The following is a 23,796-nucleotide window of genomic DNA, read 5'->3' as shown; positions in this document are numbered from 1 at the left end:
TCTCAGCACTCGCGCAGAGTACAGTACATGATGCTGTCGTAGCCTCACGCTGATGAAAGGTTGGGTGAGTGTCTGTTGGAAGAATGGTGGTTCACAGAAGAAGGGGCCAAATAGAAGAATTTCCCTGTTGAAAGCTGGGGCTTTTGGATCTGTACATCTTCAGAAAATTTGAAAAGCTCTTGCATTTGCAGCTGTTTAATTCCCTGTTAGGTAAATGAACTAAAACAACATAATTGCAGGTTATCTCCTCTAAAAGAGGGAAGTCAAAGGATGGGAGAGTGAAGATTAGAAAGTGAATGGAAGCAAGTGATGCTGCTTAGGTGTTACAATCAGCGCCTTATAAATATTAAAAACAAATGGGAGAAAATGAGTCAGATTTTCAGACAAGCAGATTTTAGGCATCAGGGCATCCATAAAAATGCAGGCAGAATATGAAGAAAATCTGTAAAAGCTGCTCTGAAAAAGAACCTGACCAGCAGTCATCTTCAGGATATGACCTAGGATATCTTCAGGATATGACCTGTCATAACTCTGTCCATTTGGTATTAGTTCTGGCAAAAGTAAGATACTTTAAATCATTTCAAACCATGTTCATCTTCACTCAACCTTGCAACTTCCACAGTGCTTGCCTAAATCCACGTGATTCTCAGACATAACTTGTCTGCAGCAGTTAATTAACAGAAAGGCAGAGGGCTGTAGTTAGCATTTGCAGTAGTCTGTTCTGGAGAGGTAATTATGATTAGGGCAGACTTAGTATTAAATCGTATTAAACCTGGTTTGTTCAGGGATGTAACACTTGATAACTTCTTCAGGAGGAAAAAAAAAAAGGTATAAAGTGGCTACATGGCCTCAAGGAATTGCTTCTGACTGGGAAGGCAAGTGGCTGGGCCAGTGAAGTCCAGAGGATGTCTGAAGAGGTTTCTATGCCAGCAGTGATATGAAATTTCTGCACTGGAGATCAGAGCACTTCCTCCTACCGGGCAGGGAGAAGGGGTAATTCACACTGGTGACCTTGATGAGATTGAGAAGACTTTAGGGCTCACTGATTCTCTCCTTCAGTCCTGCAGTGTTCAGGGGGTTAATCTCATCTTTCAGCAGAAGATGAATATCTCCGCAGATCATTCCCCTCCTGCCTTTCCTTGGCTCTTGCCTCATGAGTTGTGGCAAGCTGTGGTTTTGTTGAACAAAATCACCCTCTGACTCTGTCTCTCTTTTCCCTAGCACTAAGGAACTGGAACACTTGGGAACCTCTTTACTACATTGTTTTTCTTTGCTTTCGTTTTCCTTTTTTTTTAACCCCCCACAGACCAGCTTTCTCACAAGGTTGGTGAATACAGGGCTTGTGCTGTGTCTGGAAAGATGTAGCAGGTTAATTGAGTCCCTACTTCTTTTACCTGTGCCTCATGAAGAGGAGCTGTTCTAATGGCGGGAGGAAAAGAGATGTAGGGCAGAAGGCTTATGTTGGTCTGTTTCACAGACAGGAAAAAAAGTCTCTTTACTGTTTGTCCCTCTACTGAGGTAAAGGTCTGGAGCTGTGACTGTTCTTAATACTTGTCAAACTAAACACTTGTAGTGCATTTACCTACAAATGGGTATGTGCAGCCTCAGCACCAGTGTCTGGTTGCAAGCTCTGCTCTTTGAAAAACAAAAAAGAATCTCACCAGGTCCTGGAGGAGAAGCCCCCCCCTGGATTAGCAGCCCGGCAGCATGAATGGAGTCACGACCTCTTATGGAGCCACTTGATGGTCCTGGAGCTGTGAAGGACCTGGAAATCAAGGGACGTCTCACTTAGAGCTGCATGTTGCTGAGAAAAGGAGGATTCATTTAACAGGAGGAATTATGAGGGGATAATGTAATTGAAAGCCAGCTTGTGTAGCCTTCATGGTAAGTGTTAGCACAGTTGCTTGGTGCCAATGTAACAGGTTTCACAGCAGCTGTGCTGGGCAAAATGTTGCTTTGCAAAACATATGATCAGCTTGACCCACTTTTGAGCAGGGTCAGACCTATACTTGATCCTCAGACGCCTATCTGTCTGGAGGGCTTTGTCTGTATGAGAGGCTATGTGTGAGAAATCTCCTGTGGGCTTTTTTTAAGGAAAAAATAATCACCATATTGCCTTGCCTCTTGTGAGATGAGAAAAGGGCTGTTTCCCTGCAGTACCTGTGCCCTGGTTTGTCTCTGTCCTTCACAGCTCCTTCCCACTGCGGTGTCCCTTGAGACTTCCGACATCCTGCTGAAAATTTTTGGCCCCTCTCTGCCTCAGTGCTCCCACAGACCAGATCTGTGGCAATGTTTTCTGGGTTGCTCTTTACCCGTGCCGTCTCCTCCCAGGAGCAGCACCTTCACACATAGCTAACCTCTTTGCGTTGCACTCCACACTTGACTGCTGGTAGCTTTGCTTTGCCATATTGCCCTTCTCTGTGAGGAGAGTCAAAGCTTCTGTTCTTAAATGGTAGATTATGCTGCCAGCTTTTGGGAGAAGGTAGAAGTGTCCTGTTGTTTGTGAAAACCCAAAGAAGCAGTTCTGCTTGTAACAGAGTGATAGTTGCCTGAAACTGTGTCACCTTAAAACCATGAAGATCCAGCTTTTGGGTGAAACCTTTTAAATAGTTCTACCAAACAACCTGTGCCTTCAGAGGAGCTGGAAACCAACCCTGCATGGAGAGGAGCAGAGCAGGCTCCAGTGAGCACCCAGTGAAGGCAAGCTGTAATCTAGTCAGTTCATGCTCTGTGGTTCTGCCCTTTCAGATGGCAGGCATTGGCTGTGGTGAGCAAGCACTAAACCAGTGAATTAGGTTTAATCAGTTCCCCAAGATTCTGAGCACCCACATTATCTCTTTATGTAATTAGTTATTTTCATGTTGGGTTAAATTTCCTTGGCTGTTACTGTACTGCTTTGCATTGTAGGAACAGTTAGAGACGAAGCTGACCACAGACTCTGCAGAGTTAGGTATGAGGGAAAGGATGGCCAGTGTCCCAGAAAGCTCCTGCTCAAATTGGAGATGACAGGGCAATGCAGGGATGCTCCTCTCTGTTTGTCAGACTGGGGTCTTGGAGGTAGGAAGTGCCCTTAAACCTGGTGGAGCTGGAAGCTCAGGTTATATGCCCTCCACGGCTCTTGCATGCGTTGAAGCTTGTGTGCTTCTGCTGAGTTCAGCCTCGCCATCTCGCTGTGTCCCCTTGGACTGTCCTGTGCCCTTCCATGTGCTTCGTGTCTTCAGGTACCTACAGGTGGGAACCAACCTGCTGCTTCTCCTTCCCTGTGGGGAGAGAGGCTCTCAAGTGTTTGGGCAGCTGCAGGTGGAGGCAGGCACCAAAGCAGGTTTTCGGAAGTGTTTGTATCACTGGTGTTTCTCTGAGCACCTTGACAAGCATGGGCTGTAGGGAAGGATGTCTGTGTCCCTTAACACCAGAACAGTCCAAGTGGATACACCAAGGATAAACAGGCCTTTCCGCTGTATCTAGTGAAAGCACGTAGTGTTTGAAGGAGAGGGAAAAGCAGATTTGATTAAAAATAATAAAAATCATTTACAGCTAAAGCCATCTGAGCTCTGTTGTCTCTTTAGAATTTTATGAGGGATGAACTCAATATTTTGACAAAAAGAAAAAAAAGAAGGGGAGTTTGAACCTGGCTGCCATCAGGTAGCACTGGATACCCAGTCTGAGCCCAGGAGATCACCAAATAAAAGATGCTTTCCTGCAACCGAAAAGCTCTAGAGGGCTACCTGGAGTGCAATTCCAAAAAAATCGTATGCAGAATGGCATGCTAGTTCTTACTTCTGTGTTTGATGAGCTAGGGAGACCTGACAGATTAGTCATGGTATCGTAAATATCTTACTGTGCCCATGTTTACACATTGATTATTGATATCAGGCTCTCGTATGTTTAAGATTCTGTGTAAAGATAATATGAATTGTTTGCTTTTTGAGTCAGTGTGTTTGATGGGGAGATCTGTTCTGCCAGAAGGAAGTGAAATGTCTGTTGTAGACCTAAGCCATATAGTGAATAAATACTGCATTTTCTTTATGAAAGGGGAAAATTGAATCATCCAGTCCCAAAATGGATCCCATTCGCAAACCGGAACGAGTTGGCTGTTCCAGTTTTGCTGTTCCTTAGAGCCATGCTCTTCCAGTCCCATGCATGTGTGGAGGGCAGAGCTGTTCACCCTCGGCTCTGCTGGGGTTGCTCGAGGGTCGGTGTGTGCTGCGCCGGGGGGAGCTGAAGTCCCTCTGTGTTTCCTGATAGCCATGTGGGCTCCCAGTAGGGGTTCCTCCAGCTCAGGTACAGGCACTGAAGGTGTCTGTGCAAGAACCACGATGTCTGATATGGTTTGGTGTCAGCCTCATCAGTGTAATTTGTCGAGTGCTTTACACCGGTGTCAGAGAGCTCTAGCTGGAGCCAGGCTTTCGGGGGTTTTAGGCACTGAAGAGAAAAATACTGAAGATGGTTCAGTCACTTGAGTAAACTAGGGGGAAAATGGTTGTTGCTGACTTTGAACCTTTCTTTGACAGCCCGGTTTTTAAGTAGTGTAACAAGCCCGAGATCTGCTGGCACAGCCCCGTGCCCCACACAAACGACTCTCTGCCGCCGTACCCCTCGAACCTCCACAGACTGTTTCGGCCTCTGCTGCCCGGCACAAGCCCCCCTTCCCTTAGCGCTGCTTTTTGGGGAGCTCCCCGGCAGCTGAGCCCGCACCTTCGCCCTCAGGCGGGCCGAGGAGGGCGGAGGGAGGAGAACCCGCACCGCGGGCAGCTTCCAGCGCCCAGCCTCTCCTCAGCCGCTGCCCGCCGCCTTCCTCCCGCCTCCTCCTCCTCCTCCTCTCCTCCCCCGCCCGGGGGGGGTTAGGGCCGGCTCTCGCCCCCTCCATAAAGCAGGGCCGGTCCCGTCCCGTCCCGTCCTGTCCTGTCCTGTCCCGTCCCGCTGGGTCATGCAGGCCTTGCCCCGCCGCGGGGGCTCGCTGGAGGCGGCGCCGTGCCCGCGGGAGGCCGGCGGCCAGGTGAGGGGCTCGGGGGGCCGAGAGGCTGTGGAAGCCTAAATTTCTAGCGGGAGTTGAGGTAGAGCAGAGGAACTTGTGGGCTGAGAAGAGGGGTAAGGTGCGGGTCGGGAGCAGCTGCCTGGGGCACTGCAGGTTGCGCTCTGAGCGGGCTCTGGGAGCCGGAGAATATGGGATAAAATCAATAGGTAAGTACCAATTCGCTGGCTGTAGTTAGTGACACCGGGCGGTTTAACGAGCCGGTAGCCTTTCTTGCAAAAAGCAGAAGGCTTTAAGGGAGCGAGCTTACGCGTGAACTTGCCCCGCCGTTCCCCTCAGAAAGCGGCACGGGCTTGGGTCTCTTCGGGAACGGCGGGGCCAGGAGCACCCCTGGCATGTGGAAACCTTCCCGGTGAGGTGACATCGAGTTGCAGTCACTTACAAGATCGTGTCTTCGTCCTTCCCTGTTTGCAAGTGTGGGAAAAGGACGGCGAGAAAGTAACCAACTGCTCAGGAAGGGAGGCAGGAGGCTGGAAAATGCTTCTTGACACTTTTTCTCAAGTACAAATAACAACAATCTGTGTCAAATATGTACTTAGGAGTTTTTGGACTTTAGTTTACAGCTCTAAAATATAATTTCCTTTAAACAAATATGTTTGGATGATTTTAAATATTGACTATCTGCTAATATAGAGAACTGAACTGCAACATATAAATGCTAAATATCTATCCCACAGAGAGTATTTCAGGGTGGAGAGGTGGAGAGAAAGGGAAGGTGATTGCTGTGGAGTCCAGCAGCAGTCATTTTTAACTAGAAGGCACCCAGATAGCTATCTGAGTAAAAGCTTTAGAGCGCTTCTCCTGTTGGTGTATTTTCATTGACTTAAGTCACGTAGATGACAAGTTAGTTTTAGCAATAATTCCTACCCACCATATCTAAAAAGCTTAAATGTGATGCCGTAAAGGAAAAGTGTCAGGTACAATTAGAGCTGAGTTACTGGAACAGAATAAAATGAAACAGGAGGTGCAGCTGTTGGAGGAGAGGAATTATTTTTGCATTATCATTTTCCCTTGTCCTGTACCAATAAGGTGGCGGTGTTAACATAGACCTGTTTCCAGTCTATTTTTGTATTGAAAGATGAAAATTAAAATTAGTTTAGGACTACAGATGCAAATGGTGTGCATTTGGCATTGTAGGCATCTGGATTTCTCTTCTGCAACTTTTTCAGATTCATCTTAGTGGTCATTTTCAGAATTTAATGTAAGAATACACTGCATAATGTAAGAATACACAGCATTTTTTATGCTTTCTTTGTTGGTTCTTAAAAATATTACTTTATCAATGATGTTGCCCAGTCCTAAATACAAGGTTAGTTGAACAAGCAAAATACAAGATCAGAACTACAAGATTAGTCTTCAATACGTGTAGTTTTTCCAAACTGTGCACCTTATAATATTACCTGCAACTGTACCAAATCTCATAAGCTGATCTTAAGTCAGTGATCCCGAATGTGGAATCAAGCCAACGTGCTGTGTATAAACCTTATATAAAAAAAACAGCCTGATGGTTTATACCTTCAAAGACCACCATGTGTTTGTAATAGAGACTTTTTTGCTTCTACAGCAGTATCATCTGAGTGGGATTTGGCTTACTCAAATAGCAATCTCTGCACTTGAGAAGACAACCAATAACTTATACGTGCTTGGGGGGCTATTAGTTTTTTCTGCTCGGAGTAGCCCTGCTCAGTGCCTGTTCCTGGCTCTTGTGATGCTGAACAGATGCTTGCTAAAGCGAGCTGTGAAACCTGCAGGCTGCTGGGTCTCAGCACCGCATTCAGCAGATAATTTGGTACCTTGCCTCAAGTTGTGGGAGATCAGTGGCTTTGCTGGACCAGAAGCAGTGCGCTGGACGGACACTGTTGTCCGAGCTCATTGTATAGTGACAGCTTGTTAGGGGTAAGGACCTCATCAGAAACCCCGTGAGGGTAGCGATAATACATTAGCATCACGAGACCTCTTCCAAGGGTCTCCACTTCTGCACCCCAAAGAGCTTGCAGCCAGTAACTTCCTTAAAACCTTCCTTAGAGCAGACTCAAATGTTTACCTTGTTGTAGATCCCTCAATTTAAAATGAAACTAATTTAGTTGTTTTGTTAGGCAGATTACCTTCTTAATCTGAAAGATAAATGGGAATGTTTTTGATAAAAGATACGTAAAATCTGTGCTTTTCTTTAAACAAATCTATACTAGGTAGATACCATTTTAAAGAAGTAAAAGTTGGAGATAACATAGAAGGGTATCAACAGAACTGCGTCATTTTGACTGTGTTTTTATTGTTGGTTTTTCCGTTCCCAGGTGAGTCGGCACCAGATAATCAGATCTTAAACACTGTGTCAAATCAAGAAATAATTCCAAGTAGCAATAATATGCCTTTGTTTTTCCTCTCTGCTCCTTCAGAAACCTTTTTTTGTTTATTTTTGCGAGGTTTGAACACACATGAGACAGCCTATGCTTCTAACCCTTGTTTGTTTGTTTGTTTTTATTTTGCATTTTCCACATTCTTAATTGTTCCCATATTATTTCTGTTTATGGCCTGGCTACATATAACTAAGAATATGCTCTGCGATACCTACTGATTTCATGACAGTCAAGCGTGTGATCACTAGTAGTCTACAAAACTACATGGTCCTACAGTGTAGCATGTCTGAGAATTTTCAGTGTGAGTTGGGTGTTCATTGTAAGGATTTGGCATGTGAATTAGGGGAACTGACTAACAGAATAGCTCTGTTACATGTGGCTAGAGTGGGACTGTGTTTATAGTCAACAGATTCTGTTCAGCACAACATTTCAACTCTTTAGGTTTTGTCTCCTTTCTCTATAAAAGTAATGCTTTATGGTTGTGTAGTGAGAGAAAGGCAATGATTTTTCAGCTCTGATTTATAAAAGCATGATCCGTCTTTTCCTACCTATATCCAGTGGATTTTGAATTACTCCCTTTACCAATATTCATCAAATATGCTAACAAGTATTTTTTTCAACTTACTATTTCTGCTGACACGTTATAGCCTGCCTTTTTTCCCCTAAAAATACCAACACCTGTTATAAACAATACTTTGAAAACAATTTTTGCATGCTAGAGAACTACTAAAATTTTTTATAAAATCTTTCAACTGAAAAAAAAAAAAAAACAACACACCAAAACCCCTTCTGAATTTCATCTTCAGCCCACAGATTCTGTGTGAACCTGATTTTATGCCTGTCATTATATAGTGACTTATTTGGCACCTTTCTTTTTTTGGTTGATCAATCAAAGTTCAATATTACTCCAAGACAAACTGAAATGTAGAACTTCATACTTTTTGCACTACTAACCATTCAAAAAATTTCTTTGCATTTAGTTAACTAAGTCAAATTACACTATGATTGAAGATAATAAAGAGAACAAAGACCATGCATCTGAAAGAGGAAGAACGGCCATCATTTTTTCCCTGAAGAATGAAGTCGGAGGACTTGTAAAAGCCCTAAAACTTTTCCAGGTGTGTAATAATTTCATTTCTATAGCAGCTCTATATTTTTGAATTTTAAATGTAGTTTCGGAACACACTAGAATTAATTACATCAATTTATTAAGGATGTGATTCCTAACATGGCTCCCACTTTGCACCCAAAATTATCCATGAAGGTAAATTTATGCCTCAGAAATTAGATGTTGGCTTAAAGTCTTCACAGACTTTTCTGCACCTACTAAAGATTAGGAGAGATTCTTCTTTTTACTCCATGAAAGGGGATTGGCACTCATTGTTTCTAAAGCATTTAAGAATCAGACCTGAAACACCTGCTGACTGCGGGTACACACTTGGATGCTGACCTGCTGCCTTCAGTGCCATTGTTACCCTGCTGGGCTGGACTGAGGGTGATGGCGGTACTCCTTTGATTGCTGGGCAGGTATCTTGCAGGGAATATGGCAGTGTTGCTCTGCTCTGTCATCTGGCAAAGCACGTCTAGGCTAGGGGTTCCTGTATGCTCCTTATATAAGATGTATGATTAATAATTAAAAATAAAAAGAAAAAAGAAAAGTGAGGTTTATGCCTGGAAAACTACTGTTTTTAAATCCCTTGCTTGTGAGATAATTATATGGAGACTTGACAGGCATCGTTATGAACTTCCCCAGACCAAGTTGCTGATCAGCTTCTTATGGGAGGGATGAAAGAAAAAGGTCAAGGAATTTAAACCTCCCTACTGTGTCTTTTTCTGCTTCCTCAATGTAAAAGAAACCAAAAGAACACAGATTCCTTCATTTTCTTCTCAATGGGAAGCTTTTCAAAATCAAACTATTTCCTTACCACCAATAAGCAAACTGTCATTAGGAGATCCAAATAACTAAAATAAATTCACATAGCTGGTAAATATTCTGTGGCAACAGAATATTTTTTTTTGGAATAATGACTTTTTAGTCAATCAGTTTTAGTCAATCTGTTTGAAAACATTGCTTCTTACAAAACAGGAGAAGCATGTAAATCTGGTGCACATCGAGTCACGGAAATCCAAGAGACGAAATTCTGAGTTTGAGATCTTTGTTGACTGTGACAGTAACAGGGAACAACTGAATGAGATCTTCCAGCTCCTCAAATCCCATGTCAGCGTTGTCTCTATGAACCCAACAGAACATTTCAACGTGCAGGAACATGGTAAGCATGAAGGGCAGTGCTGGCAAAAATGCACAAAGAAAGACATTATTGCATTTCTCAGCATGTTTGAAGTTTGGTTAAGGTGTCCACATCTGCATTCATATAGTGTTTTCCATGGCTAGCTATCGGGTTTGTGCTTCTGTGCTGTCAGTGAATGTAGAGTGGTTGGTGCGAGTGGGGGCTGCGTTGGCTGTTGTCCTCTAGAAATACTGGCTGCTTGTTTTCTGTTTTCCCATCCCTCCTCAGCACAGCACAACCACTGTAAGTGGGAGTCCCTGCACCAGCAGAGACCGATGCAAAGGCAAAGCCTGAATGCAGGGCTGGGCTATGGCCTGTGCACCACGGTGACAGAGCTGTCATACTGACAGGCACCAGTTCAGTTCAGGTTCTGGGGAGAGTGGGAGAAGTTCTTTGCAATTTCCTCGTGTAGCTCCTGACTTAAAAACTTTTTTTTTAACCACTTTTCATCATAAATGGTTACTTATGTCAGTGTGAAAGAAAAGGTGCCTTTCACTTTTGGGATGCTTCACATCCTGTTTGCCTTTGCTCCTAGTTCAAGAGATGCTCAAAATTCAGGGAAGCACAAAGTCAGTCCAATGTATTTCTCAGTCACTGCACTTGGCACAGGCTGGTAGGCAGGGAGGGGTGAGATATAGTGTCTTCTGGATAAAAATTGCTCATTCTAGCCCTAATTAGGGGAAATCTCAATCTAAATACTTCCTCTGTCCTTTTTAAGAAAATTAAAGAGCATAGGGAGAGAAAGAAGTGCTTTGGTTGTTGTAGTATGTTAACAGCTCCAGCAAGAGCTGCGTAAAACTCTTTAGCTTAAAAAAAAAAAAAAAGCTGGGGTAAAACTAATTATGCATCTCTAAGGCTGCAGGACTAAAATTGCCTCCTTCTCTTCCTCTTCCCCAGCAAACCCCTCAGCAAAGCCTGATGTTTCTGGGACATGTAAGCACAGAGCACTGTTTCTTGCCCAGGGTCAGTAAAGCAGGATAGGAGGACTCCAACTTACTCCTGCTCTGCCCAAGGACCACATGCAAATGGATTCTTGGCTCCTTTGCCTGCTTTGTGCCCTAAAAGACTGGCATAGCACTGCGCACAAGGAGGCCTTGCTGAGAAGGAGCCTCTAGATGCTACCCTAACATTAATAGTAGTAGCAAACCCGTGTTAACCATTTCCTCCCCTGGTAGATTTGGAGTCCGCTGTGCTCTGTAGGCAGACTGGCAGTGACAGAGGAGGAAGTGTGAGCTGTAGGCTGGTGCCAGATAGGCAGTGGACTCCCTTGTCCTATTCATGACCCTTTTAATTTATAGATTTCGCTTGTAACCGCCATAGCCATACTTGAAAGTAGCATTTCCTCCCTCAGCACGCTCGCTGTTATTAATAAGTTTGTGGATTCCATGCATTCCCTAGACATGGAGAATGTTCCCTGGTTTCCAAAGAAGATCTCAGATTTGGATAAGTGTGCAAACCGAGTGCTGATGTATGGGTCTGATTTGGATGCTGACCATCCAGTAAGTATCTTCCTCCCCCTGTGCCCAATCCTTAGTGGAAAGTACCTTGTGGAACTTGCTTCTAAAAAATGCAGCTTTTCCTCCTCCCTATCCTTCCCCTCAATGGTGTCTCTGTGGGTCTGAACACCTTCTTGTGGGGGGTTCGCTTCTTTTCCTAGTACAGGCAAGGCTGTCACTGGGTTTAGCTCCCATGCCTTTCTGCAAGGCTTACTCATGTGAGGACTTTGGGTCTGGGCCCTGAGTGGTTGCATAAAAATACTACAGAAAAAAAAAAAAAAAAGCTGTCACTAGACAGGCTTGGTTCCTCCTCTTTCTTTCTTCTTTACTATAAGTGGAGCAAACAAATTAGTACTTGCACTGTACAAATGGCCAATTTGTTCTGTAATTTGGAATAATCAAGCAAGTAATCAATTTTGTGTAAATAGTGATAAGACTAAAAGGAATATTTGTCTATTGAATATATATTGTGCATGCATAAAACCTCTAATCTTTGCGTTGAATTGGTGTATTCACTTATTTTACAGTAAAAAAAAAAAAAGTTTCACACGACAGTTCCTGTCCTGTCCCCTCATTCTTACACAGCATACTTTTATATTTCCCATTGAAGAAATGTCAAATGTCTTGTTTTAAATGTATTTATTTAGTACAGCTTGAAAGTTCATTTAACTTTTCTTTTTCTTCCCTCCTCACCTTCCCTCAGGGTTTCAAAGACAATGTCTATCGCAAGAGACGAAAGTATTTTGCAGACCTGGCTATGAACTACAAACAGTAAGCTCAACTTATTCCAGAATAAGCTTCCCGAATACTTTGAAATAATAGCAGAGTGGACTAGCAGGAGCTCACATCCCTGGGCTCTGATCTCGCTGAGATAGACTTGGCTCAGGAATCAGGGCTGGAGGGTTGAAATGAAGGCAGATTAAAAGGTGGATCTAGGCCATTTTACAGCTTCCTGGGTCTCCGATCAGTCTGAGGATCAGCTCACAGCTGCGCAGCTATTGTGGCATCTGTGGCAGTGCTGATCCTTGGACCGGCAGCGTGGGCTTCCTGCACTGTGGTTCATTCAGGCCCTAGGTTTGCTCCCTGCTTCTCTGGAAGTGCGTGTAGCAAGAAGAGGGGGTGGGCAACACGTTGCACAGCTGCCTGTGCCAGCATATACATACTACACCAGGGCAGATGGGTCTCCTTTGTGATGAAGAGGGAGGGGAGGCAAAAGTCAGTATAGAGCCCATTGACCACTAAGTGTAAACTCTCTAGGCAAATGTTAATACTTGAGTTTTATTTCCTGGTTTAAAATAGTGCATGTGATGCACAGATAAGAAGTCTTCTGCGAAATGAAATTCAGAGAGCTTCTTTCTTTAGAGATGCTGCCTGGGGGAGGGAGCTCTTAAAGCTGTAAGAGTTTCGTAGCCCAGTGCTATAATTTTTTTCTGAACATGATTTTCTTGTTGCTGTTGCACGTGTGAATTTAGATGGCAAGTTCCTCAACTGGGAATGACCTAGAAACACGGGGTGTCTAGAGCTCTGCTGCACTGTGCATTAATGCAGCTGGCCACCAGCACACAAGCAGTTACTGTTGGTGTGTTGTCAAGTTTCCCTTCGAAAGCACCTGCCATGCTGGTTACCTAGGTGGCAGCAGAAGCAATGTGTTGACACTCAAGTTGCTTTCAGCAGGCTTTAGATCACAGCTTTGACATAATCTACTTTAATCAAGATCCTAAGGGCTAATTAGGAGAGATGAACTACAATTACTGTGTTCAGACAGACACTTGTCTCCTCTGCATAGAAGCATGATTTTTACCTAATGTATATTTAGTTGCTTCCACTCATTGTGTTGCTTATTTAGGGAATTATCTTGTCCTAAAACAAATAAAGATAATGGAAAGGAATTGTATACAGGTAGGGGAAATACTACAGGGAAAAGGATGCATTCTCAGCTCCTGAAACTAAAGGTTTTACCGTTATTTTAAATGTTATCCCTGGTGTTAAAACACCTAAGAAACTGTTTACAAGACTAAAGCTTTCAGACCCCAGTGAGGTCAATGTAAAGAATCCTATCGGTTGATTTAGGTGGAAGAGAGAGCAAGCCCCTTAGCCTAAAAGCTCTTCAGGGTGTAGACCAGATATCACTGTGTATTTTGCAGCGTAGCGAAGTCTTAAACCTGACCAAGTGTCACAGCCATATGAATGTTAAATAATAATAGTAAGGAAATGAATCATCCGTATAAGCCTTTTATCAAGGCATGTCCTTTTGTCCTCTTCTCCTTTTAGTGGTGACCCAATTCCCAAGATTGAATTCACAGAGGAGGAGATCAAGACCTGGGGGACTGTATACCGAGAGCTTAACAAGCTTTACCCAACTCATGCCTGCAGAGAGTACCTTAAAAACTTGCCCTTGCTCACCAAATACTGTGGGTACAGGGAGGACAATATTCCCCAGCTGGAAGATGTGTCCTGCTTCCTGAAAGGTAATGTATTAATTTTCTTAAACAAAAAAGGAATTAAAGTCCATTGCAAATCACACTGCTGTTACATGGGCACCAAAAATGATCCTTGGTGTCCTGGTGTTGGCTGGGAAACCCAAAAGTGAAACATTTGCTTGATTTAATTATGGTCTTTCTACCAACTGGATTTTAATGCATTGTGTCCTGGATATACAAAAACAGTGATGTCTGGGGGCAAATGTTAGCTATAAAGAAACTCAGGATTGGTTAAAGCAATACATAATTGTATTGTGTTGGCTGTAGACATAAAATCTTAGTAAATCCTATACAGGGATAGGGACATTTTTATTACACGTTGGCCATTCTTGAGTTTAGGTCTAATTTTCTAGTCAGGCCTAATTTTCCCACATGCTTTTGAGCCAAAGTAGCACTGTGGCATTTACCCCAGTTACAGCAGGGTTGAGAATATTATGAAGTTCTACATTAAACTAACGTACGATTTCTCCGTTCCTTTTTAGAGCGCACAGGTTTCACCATCCGTCCTGTTGCTGGGTATCTGTCACCCAGGGACTTCTTGGCAGGATTAGCATTCAGAGTTTTTCACTGCACGCAGTATGTCAGACACAGCTCGGACCCTCTCTACACACCAGAGCCGTGAGTCATTTAATCTCGGGGTACAATGAGATGTGCATTTTTGAATCTTGCTGCATGAAGCCGAGCTACTGAAAAGCTGTTCAAGAATGCCAGCAAGAAAACTTATTTTTAAAGGTGCCAAAGACTCGGTCTTCATGCTGAATGTAATGATGTTTTGGCATGCTCAAGTGCCACCTTCAGAAGTACGGGATTTTCAAAAGCACAGCATGTTATTGGAGAACTCCTAGTGGTGTCATCGTGGGCAAAGTTAGTTTAACATTCAATTGCCTTATAAATGTGCAGCTTGGATCGTAATTTTAGACATCTTCATTTGAAAATCTGAGTTTATGTACTTTTGTAGCGCTGGTATGACCTGTTTAGTTGCTTTCAGCTGAACTTGATTTGATACTTCTCTGTCTTTTGATTCCATACTTCTCTGTCTTTTGGTTATTAAAGTTTCACATGAGACGTTGTATCTGTTTAGTGGTGTTGCTTTTTCACTCTACAACAAAGAAAGATGATGAGGTTTCTTGTTTTTTCTCTTTTCCAGTGATACCTGCCATGAGCTCCTAGGCCACGTCCCTCTTTTGGCTGAACCCAGTTTTGCTCAGTTCTCCCAGGAAATTGGTCTTGCATCACTTGGGGCATCAGACGAGGCTGTCCAAAAACTGGCAACAGTGAGTGTTTCGGTGCCCAGTGATCCTCTTTAAAGCTTAGTGCTTTACTCAGCTGATTGCACTCTATCTAATTAATTTGGAGAGTCATGTCAATATTAGCCATGCCAGCTGCTAGACCTGTTTCACAGGTTCTCAGTTTTTAGAGCATATAGCAAGTTTCCGTGCTAGGAAAAAAAAATAAATTAAGGAAGATGTGAGTGGTATTTTTCTTCACTTGGCTATCAGATAAGGATGCCACTTCTGGGGGTAGCTCAATTCTTCCAGCTTGAAATTCGATAGTCTGATTCATCTGATAAATAACTTTTTTACTTCCAGGAACGTGGTTCAATGATTTTAAATGTAATCTGTTTCTTTACTGTGTCAAATGAATTAAAACAATATGATCTTTTCATTAACTGTGTTGAGCACTAGCATTAGATTTTTTTAGCCAATAAATTCAAATAATGTAAATTAATCTTACTTCTAGATAACAGTTTCTAGATGCTTTGGCCAAAATATTATGAAAAATAATTGGTGCAACTTTTGAAAGCCCTCTCCTCCTCCCCTCTCCCCCTTCTCCCCCCCTCCCCCCCCAATTGTAGCTAGTGGTAAAATTTTTGCTGTCTTCAGTGGGAGCAGAATTAAACCATCTAAGAAAATACCATTCCTTGCCATATACCTGCAGGAATCATGAAATCCAGCAAACTAAATGTTATTTTTTTAGAACACTAAACAAATGAGGAACAAACTGTAATGGGCTGTTGTTCACCAAGGTCCTCTCTGTCCAGTGGTTCTTTTAAACTGAACCTGTCATGTCATAACAATATTTCTCAAAAAAATATTTAAATTTCCATGATCCTACTGGGATTAACAACTTCCAGCCTATCTGGGTGAACTATATTATCAGACTTTCTTATTAGAAATGTGTGGTCCTGTGGTTCTTCACCCTTCCATTCAGGTTCCTTCCCCTTTCTATATCTGAGAGTGATAACCGAATGATGACTGTATGCCATTTGAAACTGTTTGACACCACCTGCAAATAGAAATGCCCCCATCTAGCTCACCGCAGCATCTTTGCAGAAGGCTGAATTATTTTACTCCCTTCTCTGTTTCAGTGCTACTTCTTCACTGTAGAGTTTGGCTTGTGCAAGCAAGAGGGACAGCTAAGAGTTTATGGGGCTGGTTTGCTCTCTTCAATTAGTGAGCTCCAGGTAAGAATATCCACTGCTTATTTCCCTCTTTTCTTTGCTCGTACCTGATTATTATTGTCACTGTTCTGCCATTTTTTATGAGGTATGATTATTATTGTCACTGTTCTGCCATTTTTTATGAGGTATAATTCTAAAAATACTTTTAAAAAACAAAACAAATCACAACCAGCTCCTCAGTACCTACTGTAGGGATGAATTTTAGGTGAATTCAGTGTGGCATTAATTACAGGGCAGTGTCCTTTTGGGTGCATGCTGAGCAGCTCACGTGTTGTTCTCAGAAAGCATCGTATGACAGGTAACCGTCATTCTTAACCTTAGGTTCCAGGTAACCTATTTTGAGAATAAGACCGCTGGTTTAAGCAGATTCTGAAAATATTGCTCGTGTTTACAAAGCAGTCTTGTGTTTGAAGAACCCCATTTTTGATCCTTATTGGTGGAATATGACCCTTCAGAGTTATTCAGTTCGTTAAGCTTAAAACACTGTTCAGCTGCAGACATGTTTTAAGAAGCAACGCACTAAATATGGTCCCACGTCATCTTTTTTTTTTTTTTAATTCGCTTTTTGCTTCTTGTCTTTTTCCTTACGGATTCTTTTGGTGATGATGTTCCTATGACATGATAACGCATTACGTTACCCAGCACTCACTCTCTGGCAGTGCCAAAGTCAAGCCTTTTGATCCAAAGGTCACCTGCAAGCAAGAATGTCTCATTACAACTTTCCAGGAGGTTTACTTTGTTTCTGAAAGTTTTGAAGAAGCAAAAGAAAAGATGAGGTACAGTTTTTCTTCACTGTTTTGTAGAAGCAGGTTTGACTTCATGCATCTCTCAGCAGCATCATCAAATCTTTTCATTCTTAGCACAGTTTTATACTTACCTTTCCTGGGGCTGGAAAGCTGAATTTAATATTTGTTTGGTGTCTCATGTACTGGATGGAAGAGATGATGAACTATGTAGTAATTATAATTATTGAATATAATTATATGAACTATGTAGTAATTATAATTATTATAATTATATAATTATCACAAAAGTGGTTTAGAAAAGTGGTTATTGATACTGATTGCACACAGAGGATGCATTTGTCTTTTGTTTAAACTCCCTCTCTTTTTTTACTTGAATAGAGAGTTTGCAAAAACCATCAAGCGCCCATTTGGCGTGAAGTACAATCCATATACTCAAAGTGTGCAGATCCTGAAAGACACCAAGAGCATTGCCAGCGTGGTGAATGAGCTACGTCATGAGCTAGACATTGTCAGCGATGCCCTCAGCAAGATGGGCAAACAACTGGAAGTTTAACATTCCCATCATCAGTGTGGTGTGCTCAGCAACTCTTTTCTTTTCCCCACTCTTTTCTTTCTAGGCATGTAACGTGCTGTATGCAGAACTTTCCTTTACAAATGGTAGAGTGAATGGCCCATAAGGATAATCACTTTGTTTCTCTGTTTAAAGTCACTTACAGAATGTATTTCCTCCACCTCTATCCTCCCTGGATAAAAAAGTCCTAGTGTTCCTTTTCAGAAGCTAGCAGAGGACTAGAGAAATCACCAGACTGGACCACAGCTGTTGGCTTATGAGGCAATCATAGAATAATTTGGTACAGGGAAATGTCTGTCTGACTCTAGTAGTCTATGCTGCTAATTTTACAGTAGTGTAGACTTTATAGCATTGAAGTTATAGTAATCAGTGCTTCTATGCCTGTGCTATTAAGTTTAAAACTTGACTACGATCCAGGCATCAGGACACAAATAGCTGGAAGCTCATCATCATAAAATGGAGGGGTCAAATCTCCTTTTCAAAGAGATCATTTGTTCCCCTAAAGAATTGCAACTGTACTGATTAGCATCTTTCTAGTAGAAGGCAGAGATACAGAGCTGTTGCATGAAATCCTAATTCTGCTTATTTCAAGAGATTTGCTGTCAGCTCAGACTCAGGATTTTTGTTTCTGTCCCTGGTATTGCACCTGAGGGAAGACACTAAGGAAATATCATTTGCCTTTTTCCTCACTGAATAAATATAGCCAAGATTATAGCAAGCCATCAGGTAGTGACTTATCGCAATGCCTAAAACCATTTCCAAATTACAATTCAATATTCAAAATGGCTTCACAGGACTAAGTGAAGCCCACTTCTAAAATGGCTCTCATTTTAAACTTTGGTGTTTAAGTTCTTAGTTATGGCCAAAGTTCATGGCTTTTTTTATAAGAATAAACATCCCATTGACAGCTCAGTCATGTCATTGACCTTGCAAGCTGCACAAAGATGGATTTAGTTTCTTCTTTGCTAGGCCTGAACACCTGTATTCACCATCAAGCAAATGATAACTGAAAGATACAAACATTTTATAGGAATCAGTGTCCCACAGTAGTTTCAAGCATCCTGTGTAGCTGTACAGAGCTGCACTGCCTGCTGTTTCTGCCACCCTGTCTATGAAATGAATTTATCTGTATGGGGAATGATACATTTGAATGGAAGATCTGTGATGTGGAGGGTGTATTTTATATCGTGCTAGGCACTGATTCTTCATATGTAGCTCTACAGAAAAGCCACAGTTTGCAACTGTGGATGTCACTGTGAAAATCGACTGAAATTGCAAATGCACTGGAGATGTTGATCCAAGTCCTTTGGGAATTGGAAAGGACTTTGGAGAACCTCTCTGCTTGATAATGACTTTGTTTCATATGTCTTCTGGTAGGCTGCATCTGCTTCATAAGCAATCACCGGCCCTATCTTCCCAAACACACTCACTGTTTATCTAGACTTGATTTAATTTTCCTGTGACTTTATTAATCCACTATTATTTTTTAAAGAATATTTTGGACATATAGAATTGTGGTCTACAACATTTACAGTTTATGTCACACTTTCAAATAGATTTTAGATGCTTCCTCTTCCTGAAGAAGAACCAGTCTTTGAGCAGTGAGGGAGGATGTACTGTCTGCTTCTGTGATAACAGTTAATACTCAGCTGCATTTTAAGAAATGATTGGATTATTATGTTGTTGAAATATAGATCTGTGTTACTACAAGACTTTACCTGAATTATGTATTCATTGAGTAGGAAACCTTACATGTCCTAAATTAGCACCTAATTTCAAATACTTTGGAAAAAAACAGCAACTGTGTCTTTATTTGCACCCATGTAACAAAAAGTGTAAGTACTGCTAAAAGTAGTAGAGAGAGGATGTGTTTTCACAGTGTTAACACATATGTTTGGCTTCACACACCCAACCTTTCTGCCTATGTGTAGAGCAGTGACAATTTAAATATTTTTAACTACCGTGGAGGCTTTAACTGTCGATGAAATAAATAGCGACACCCTGTTGGTGATTAGTAGGAGCAAATAAACCTTTACTTAAGCACTGTAGCATTCCCTTCTGACTAAAGTTTTGTGTATTTACGCTCTGATTCGGCTTTTCTGCCCCCGCGCGTTCATTCCGCGGGGAATGTTATATATTTTTGTGAGAGGTGATTGGGGCGGGGGCGAGTGGGTCCCCCCCTGAGGCGGCGCGCATGAGGCGCGACCGTTACCCAACGGCCGCCCGCGGGGGGAAACGGTCCGGGGCGGCTCGGGATGAGGCGGGGCCCCGCCGGAGCCCGTCCCCGCTCCGCCTCTTTCTCCCCGGCGGCTGTGGGACGGGACGGGACGGATGTGTGGCTGCTGGCCCTACGGCCGCGGTGCTGCTCGCCTGGGTAGGTGGGTGCCGAGGGCGATGCGGCTGGGGGAACCGGGCTCTGGCCTGCCGCGAGATGGCGGCGCGGGGCCGGGTTCGTGAGGTGGCGGTGGTGGCCCCGTCACCCGGCCCCGGGGGGGGCGGGTCCCGCCTGCTTCGTATTTTGTTCCGCCGCTGTGGGAAGGATAACGGTGGGTAGCTTCGTCCCCACGGCCGCCGTGTGTGGCTCCGGGCTGCCCAGGCACCTGCCTCCTTGCCGCTCCTGACCGCGTGCGGGTTCCTCGCAAATTGTGAACTAAAACCAGAGCTTGCGAGCAGCCTTCTGAGAAGGACGGTGGGTCTGTCGTGTGGTAACGCTCCAAAACTGACTGCCAGACAGCGACTGGATCAGCCTCTCGAGCTCAGATCCCGAAATCTCACCCACCTGTCAACTGCCCAGCCTGATGCTTTTGCCTCAAGTGCCTAACGCTTCTGTAGGTACCAGATATTTAGTGCGGAAGGTGCCCTTTTGAGGTACACCAGGTGCTGCGCGGGAGGGAGCAGCGAGCAGGGGAGCGCAGGCCAGGTGGGTTAACCCCCACTGGGCCGGTGGTTACTGACAGTCCGCCCTTGTGAACAGAGGTTGGAATTGGACTCTGGTCATCGAATAGAGCTAGAAGTGGCTAAGGCATCCTCCGACGTGTTACCACATTGTCAGCAGTGGCTTTGTGGGATTGGTTTAGCTGATTTTGTTTTGTTTTTATAAACACGTGGTCTATTTCCATTTTGCCCACTTTAACTTAAAAGAGTTTGTTCTGCTTTCCTCGCTTAGGTTCCAGAATAGGGTAGCGTGTCTTTCTCATCTTATTTTGGGGGTATACTGCTGGAAAGCATTGGCATGAATAACATCTTGGTGATGAGTGGGAACCATTTGAATTAAAATTAAACAGGTGGGGATCATTTTTGATAATGAGGCTTTCTGCCTTAGTAGCTATTAGCCTACAGTTAGTCTTATTGTGATATATTCCAGCATGTTTCTTACAACAGTGGGGTTATAGTGGCAACCTGAGTGGCAGCAGATCTAGGACAGTCATTGTCAGTAATTCTGGGGGTCTTATGAGACAGCTGCAGGATTGAAGATCCCCTTTTGGGGGATTTTCAGGAGCAAATACTGGCAGGTTAACCTGTGACATGTTCCTGATGAGCAGGGCTGAGTGTATCTCTTTTTGTTAACTTTTTTTTTTTTTTAACTTGTCTTTTTATTTATTTATTTGTGTGTGTGTGTATTTGAAGGGTGCAAACAGCTATGGACATCTTGGTCATAAAGAGGATGTGCTGGTACCTCAGTCAACGAAAGATGTTTCCTGCAAATGTTGAGACATTAAGAGCATTACTGGAGGAGGGGGACATTCTGCAGTTATCACTGGTAAAAACATTGCACTTGCAAGGAATGTATGACAGAGCCTGAAAAAAAAAAAGTGTTTCCCTGTTGATTTGGTGCTGCCACCTATCTTTTGCTTTTGTTTCTGAGCTTAGCTGCAAATTCTTAGTTGCAAAGCAGTTTCCTCCAGTGCTTGTTAATATTTTGGGGAATTTCCTCTGTTTTGTTTATCTGTGGTTATTTAATGGATTTGCGAGGACAATTTTTTTTACCTGTTTCATATAACAGCTTTTCATATAAAACTGTCAATTTTCCTGTATTGAGGATGAGGGGGGAAGGAGTTAAGTAGGAAGTTATTCAGTCTTGAGAAGTTGTAGTGTAAGGAGCGGAAAATAGTGTCTGGTTTTTGAAGGGTTCTGCTGTGGGCTAATTATGGGAAAGAAGGGATACAGAGAGGTGTGAATGGTATGAAACAGTTCTGATAACAGGTTCCTGTTTTACTATATGGATTGTCTCCCTTGACTTTATATAACTGTGCTTATTCAGAGATGCTTCTTATGCATCAGAAATAGTTCTTTCTCTTTTTGTGTGATAGCAGTGCCTAAAATGATACAGTCAGCTGTCCTTGTCTGTCACAGGATCTCATGGCCTATAGACTTCTCTTTTTAGTCTGTCAAGTGGATGTGATTTTATTTTATTTATTTATTTATATTATTCCAGGTGCTGGAGAGCTCTTTGTGTGTGGCCATAACAAAGAAGGGCAGCTGGGACTGAATCACACAGAGGATGTACTGCGTTTCACTTTGTGCACTGCCCTGTCTGGCTTTCATGTAAAAGAAGTTGCCTGTGGTTGGGATTTTGCAATCATATTAGTAGGTAAGTCTGCCTCTGTAGGAGCTGGGGAAAAATGGTGATGTAGAGAACACACTGAAAGTTCCACATTGCTATTGCGTGTGCAGTGCACAGCACTCACAAGTTTTAAGCTACTTGCATTGCAAACTAAGTTAGTCCATGTTTCTTGTATCACCTTGAACTTCAGACCTTTACTGAACATGATATGTAAAACCAGAAGCCTGTGTCCTCAGGGGCTTTGGAAGAGGAGATGCTAGGTCTTTTTTGAGTTGTTTCACTGTGATACTTTTGCCTGTTGGAATGTTACGGTGCTTTGCTTTTGCTCACTTATACACTGATCAGACTCTAACACTTTATTTTGCAGGATTTGGCCTAGTTCTGTCCTGTGGGTCTAATGCTTTTGGACAATTAGGAGTTCCTCAAATTTCAGGTCCATGCTTGACTCCACAAAAGATTGAGGTAAAGATCTAAAAGGAATTGTGCTTTATTGCTCTGAATGTTATGCTTCTTACAGCAACTAAAGGCCTGGTGACCTCGGTGGGCTTTAAGCCAGGCCCTTCAACTGCTTTTGAAGGAGTCTATCTGATGAAATAAATTTACAAAGTAAAGGACCAAAGATGGTAATTGACTCAGAAATGAGAAGCTAAGGTTGCTTTCCTTGTTGTATGAAGAAGTTGCCCACTTGTTATGGAAAGCTGTCTGTTTCACTTGTGATTAGAACAATTCATTAATGCATTTGGATGACATCTGCAGAATGAGTCTGATGCTCAGGTGATGTGAAGTGATATTAAAGCTAATGAAACCATCCAACTTTACTTCAGCTGAAGTTTTCCTCAAGTTTGTAAGAGACTAGATATGTTTTGCTACCTGGAGTTTACTCATACCTTTGCATACCTTGTTCAAGGCTTGTGCTTAACTGTTTGAATGATGCCTTGTAAAACAAAATAGACTAGCAGTAATCCACCCCAGAAAAAATAAACTGTGTGATAGAGTTCAACAAAATTAGTGATGTCAATTCTTCTGATACATTGCTCTTTTGCTTCTTGTGCACTTCTGTTTTTTAAGTATGCGCTATTTTTCAGGTGCATTTATGACTACAAATTTCTTTCCCACAGTGAGGACCGTAGTATTATTTCCTGGTCTTAAAAACCTTTAGATAAAAGCAAGCTTGGTCATTCCCAAAATAATATCAGTATGGGAAAGTGTGTAGCTGCAGGAAAATCAAACTGAGAGTATATACTTTAGTTATGTACTTTGAGACTAAGATTAGTTTTACTTCTGCATGTAAAGGAACTAAAAAGTACATTGACTCACTTCTTGTTTAACCTCCAGTATTTATCAAACAATATCAGCTTCAAAGGAAATAGAGGAGGAATGGAAACAGCTACCTGCTCGACGTCACAGGCAACCCCCCTCCCTACCGGCCCTGCCTCCCCAGGTGCCCATACACAACAGGTTTTAGGCCCTGGAGCTTGAGAGACTGGTGGGTGAGGATGAGGTGAACAGTCTACCCAGGAGGATGCCTAGGGCAAGGAAGTCACTCCACGCCTCAGGACTGCCTCCACTAAGAAAGAAAGAAGGGTGATCGTTGTAGGCAACTCCCTTCTCAGGGGAACAGAGGGCCCTATTTGTCGACCTGACCCTATCCGTAGGGAAGTCTGCTGCCTCCCTGGGGTCAGGGTCAGGGACATTGCCAGAAAGCTTCCTAACCTGGTTCGCCCCTCTGACTACTATCCTCTTTTGATAGTCCAGGCTGGCAGAGATGATATTGAAGAGAGAAGCCTGAAGGCTATCAAAC

General features: G+C 42.9%; 1 protein-coding gene and 1 long non-coding RNA gene across 3 annotated transcripts; both read left to right on the top strand.

Annotated features, from left to right (window-relative positions):
• Nucleotides 1–8,375: 8,375 nt before the first annotated feature.
• LOC118244570 (tryptophan 5-hydroxylase 1) lies at nt 8,376–17,413 on the top strand. Its single transcript, XM_035539641.1, has 10 exons — nt 8,376–8,507; nt 9,476–9,659; nt 11,076–11,176; nt 11,877–11,944; nt 13,445–13,641; nt 14,136–14,271; nt 14,801–14,927; nt 16,022–16,117; nt 16,757–16,890; nt 17,239–17,413. The coding sequence occupies exons 1-10, from the start codon at nt 8,391–8,393 to the stop codon at nt 17,411–17,413; spliced, it is 1,335 nt and encodes a 444-aa protein (XP_035395534.1). The 5' UTR covers nt 8,376–8,390.
• Nucleotides 17,414–19,724: 2,311 nt separating this feature from the next.
• On the top strand, nt 19,725–22,993 carry LOC118244417 (uncharacterized). 2 transcript variants are annotated; one of them, XR_007708316.1, is made up of 4 exons: nt 19,725–19,805; nt 21,059–21,191; nt 21,867–22,022; nt 22,363–22,993. It is a non-coding gene; the product is annotated as an uncharacterized LOC118244417 (long non-coding RNA). The 2 variants fall into 2 exon arrangements; XR_004777533.2 differs by having other exon boundaries at nt 19,754–20,259.
• The last annotated feature ends 803 nt before the right edge of the window (nt 22,994–23,796 follow it).

The sequence above is a fragment of the Cygnus atratus genome, chromosome 5 (assembly GCF_013377495.2).
Source record: "Cygnus atratus isolate AKBS03 ecotype Queensland, Australia chromosome 5, CAtr_DNAZoo_HiC_assembly, whole genome shotgun sequence".
Taxonomy (NCBI): domain Eukaryota; kingdom Metazoa; phylum Chordata; class Aves; order Anseriformes; family Anatidae; genus Cygnus; species Cygnus atratus.
The sequence above is the reverse complement of the archived record's forward strand: the minus strand, read 5'-3'. Positions and strand labels throughout refer to the sequence as shown.

Excerpts from the sequence above, each read along its gene's own strand:
- LOC118244570 (XM_035539641.1), top strand. The coding sequence starts at position 8,391 with ATGATTGAAGATAATAAAGAGAACAAAGACCATGCATCTGAAAGAGGA. Across the intron at positions 14,272-14,800 it reads CCTCTCTACACACCAGAGCC|TGATACCTGCCATGAGCTCC; the intron begins GTGAGTCATTTA and ends TCTCTTTTCCAG. Across the intron at positions 16,891-17,238 it reads GAAGCAAAAGAAAAGATGAG|AGAGTTTGCAAAAACCATCA; the intron begins GTACAGTTTTTC and ends TTACTTGAATAG.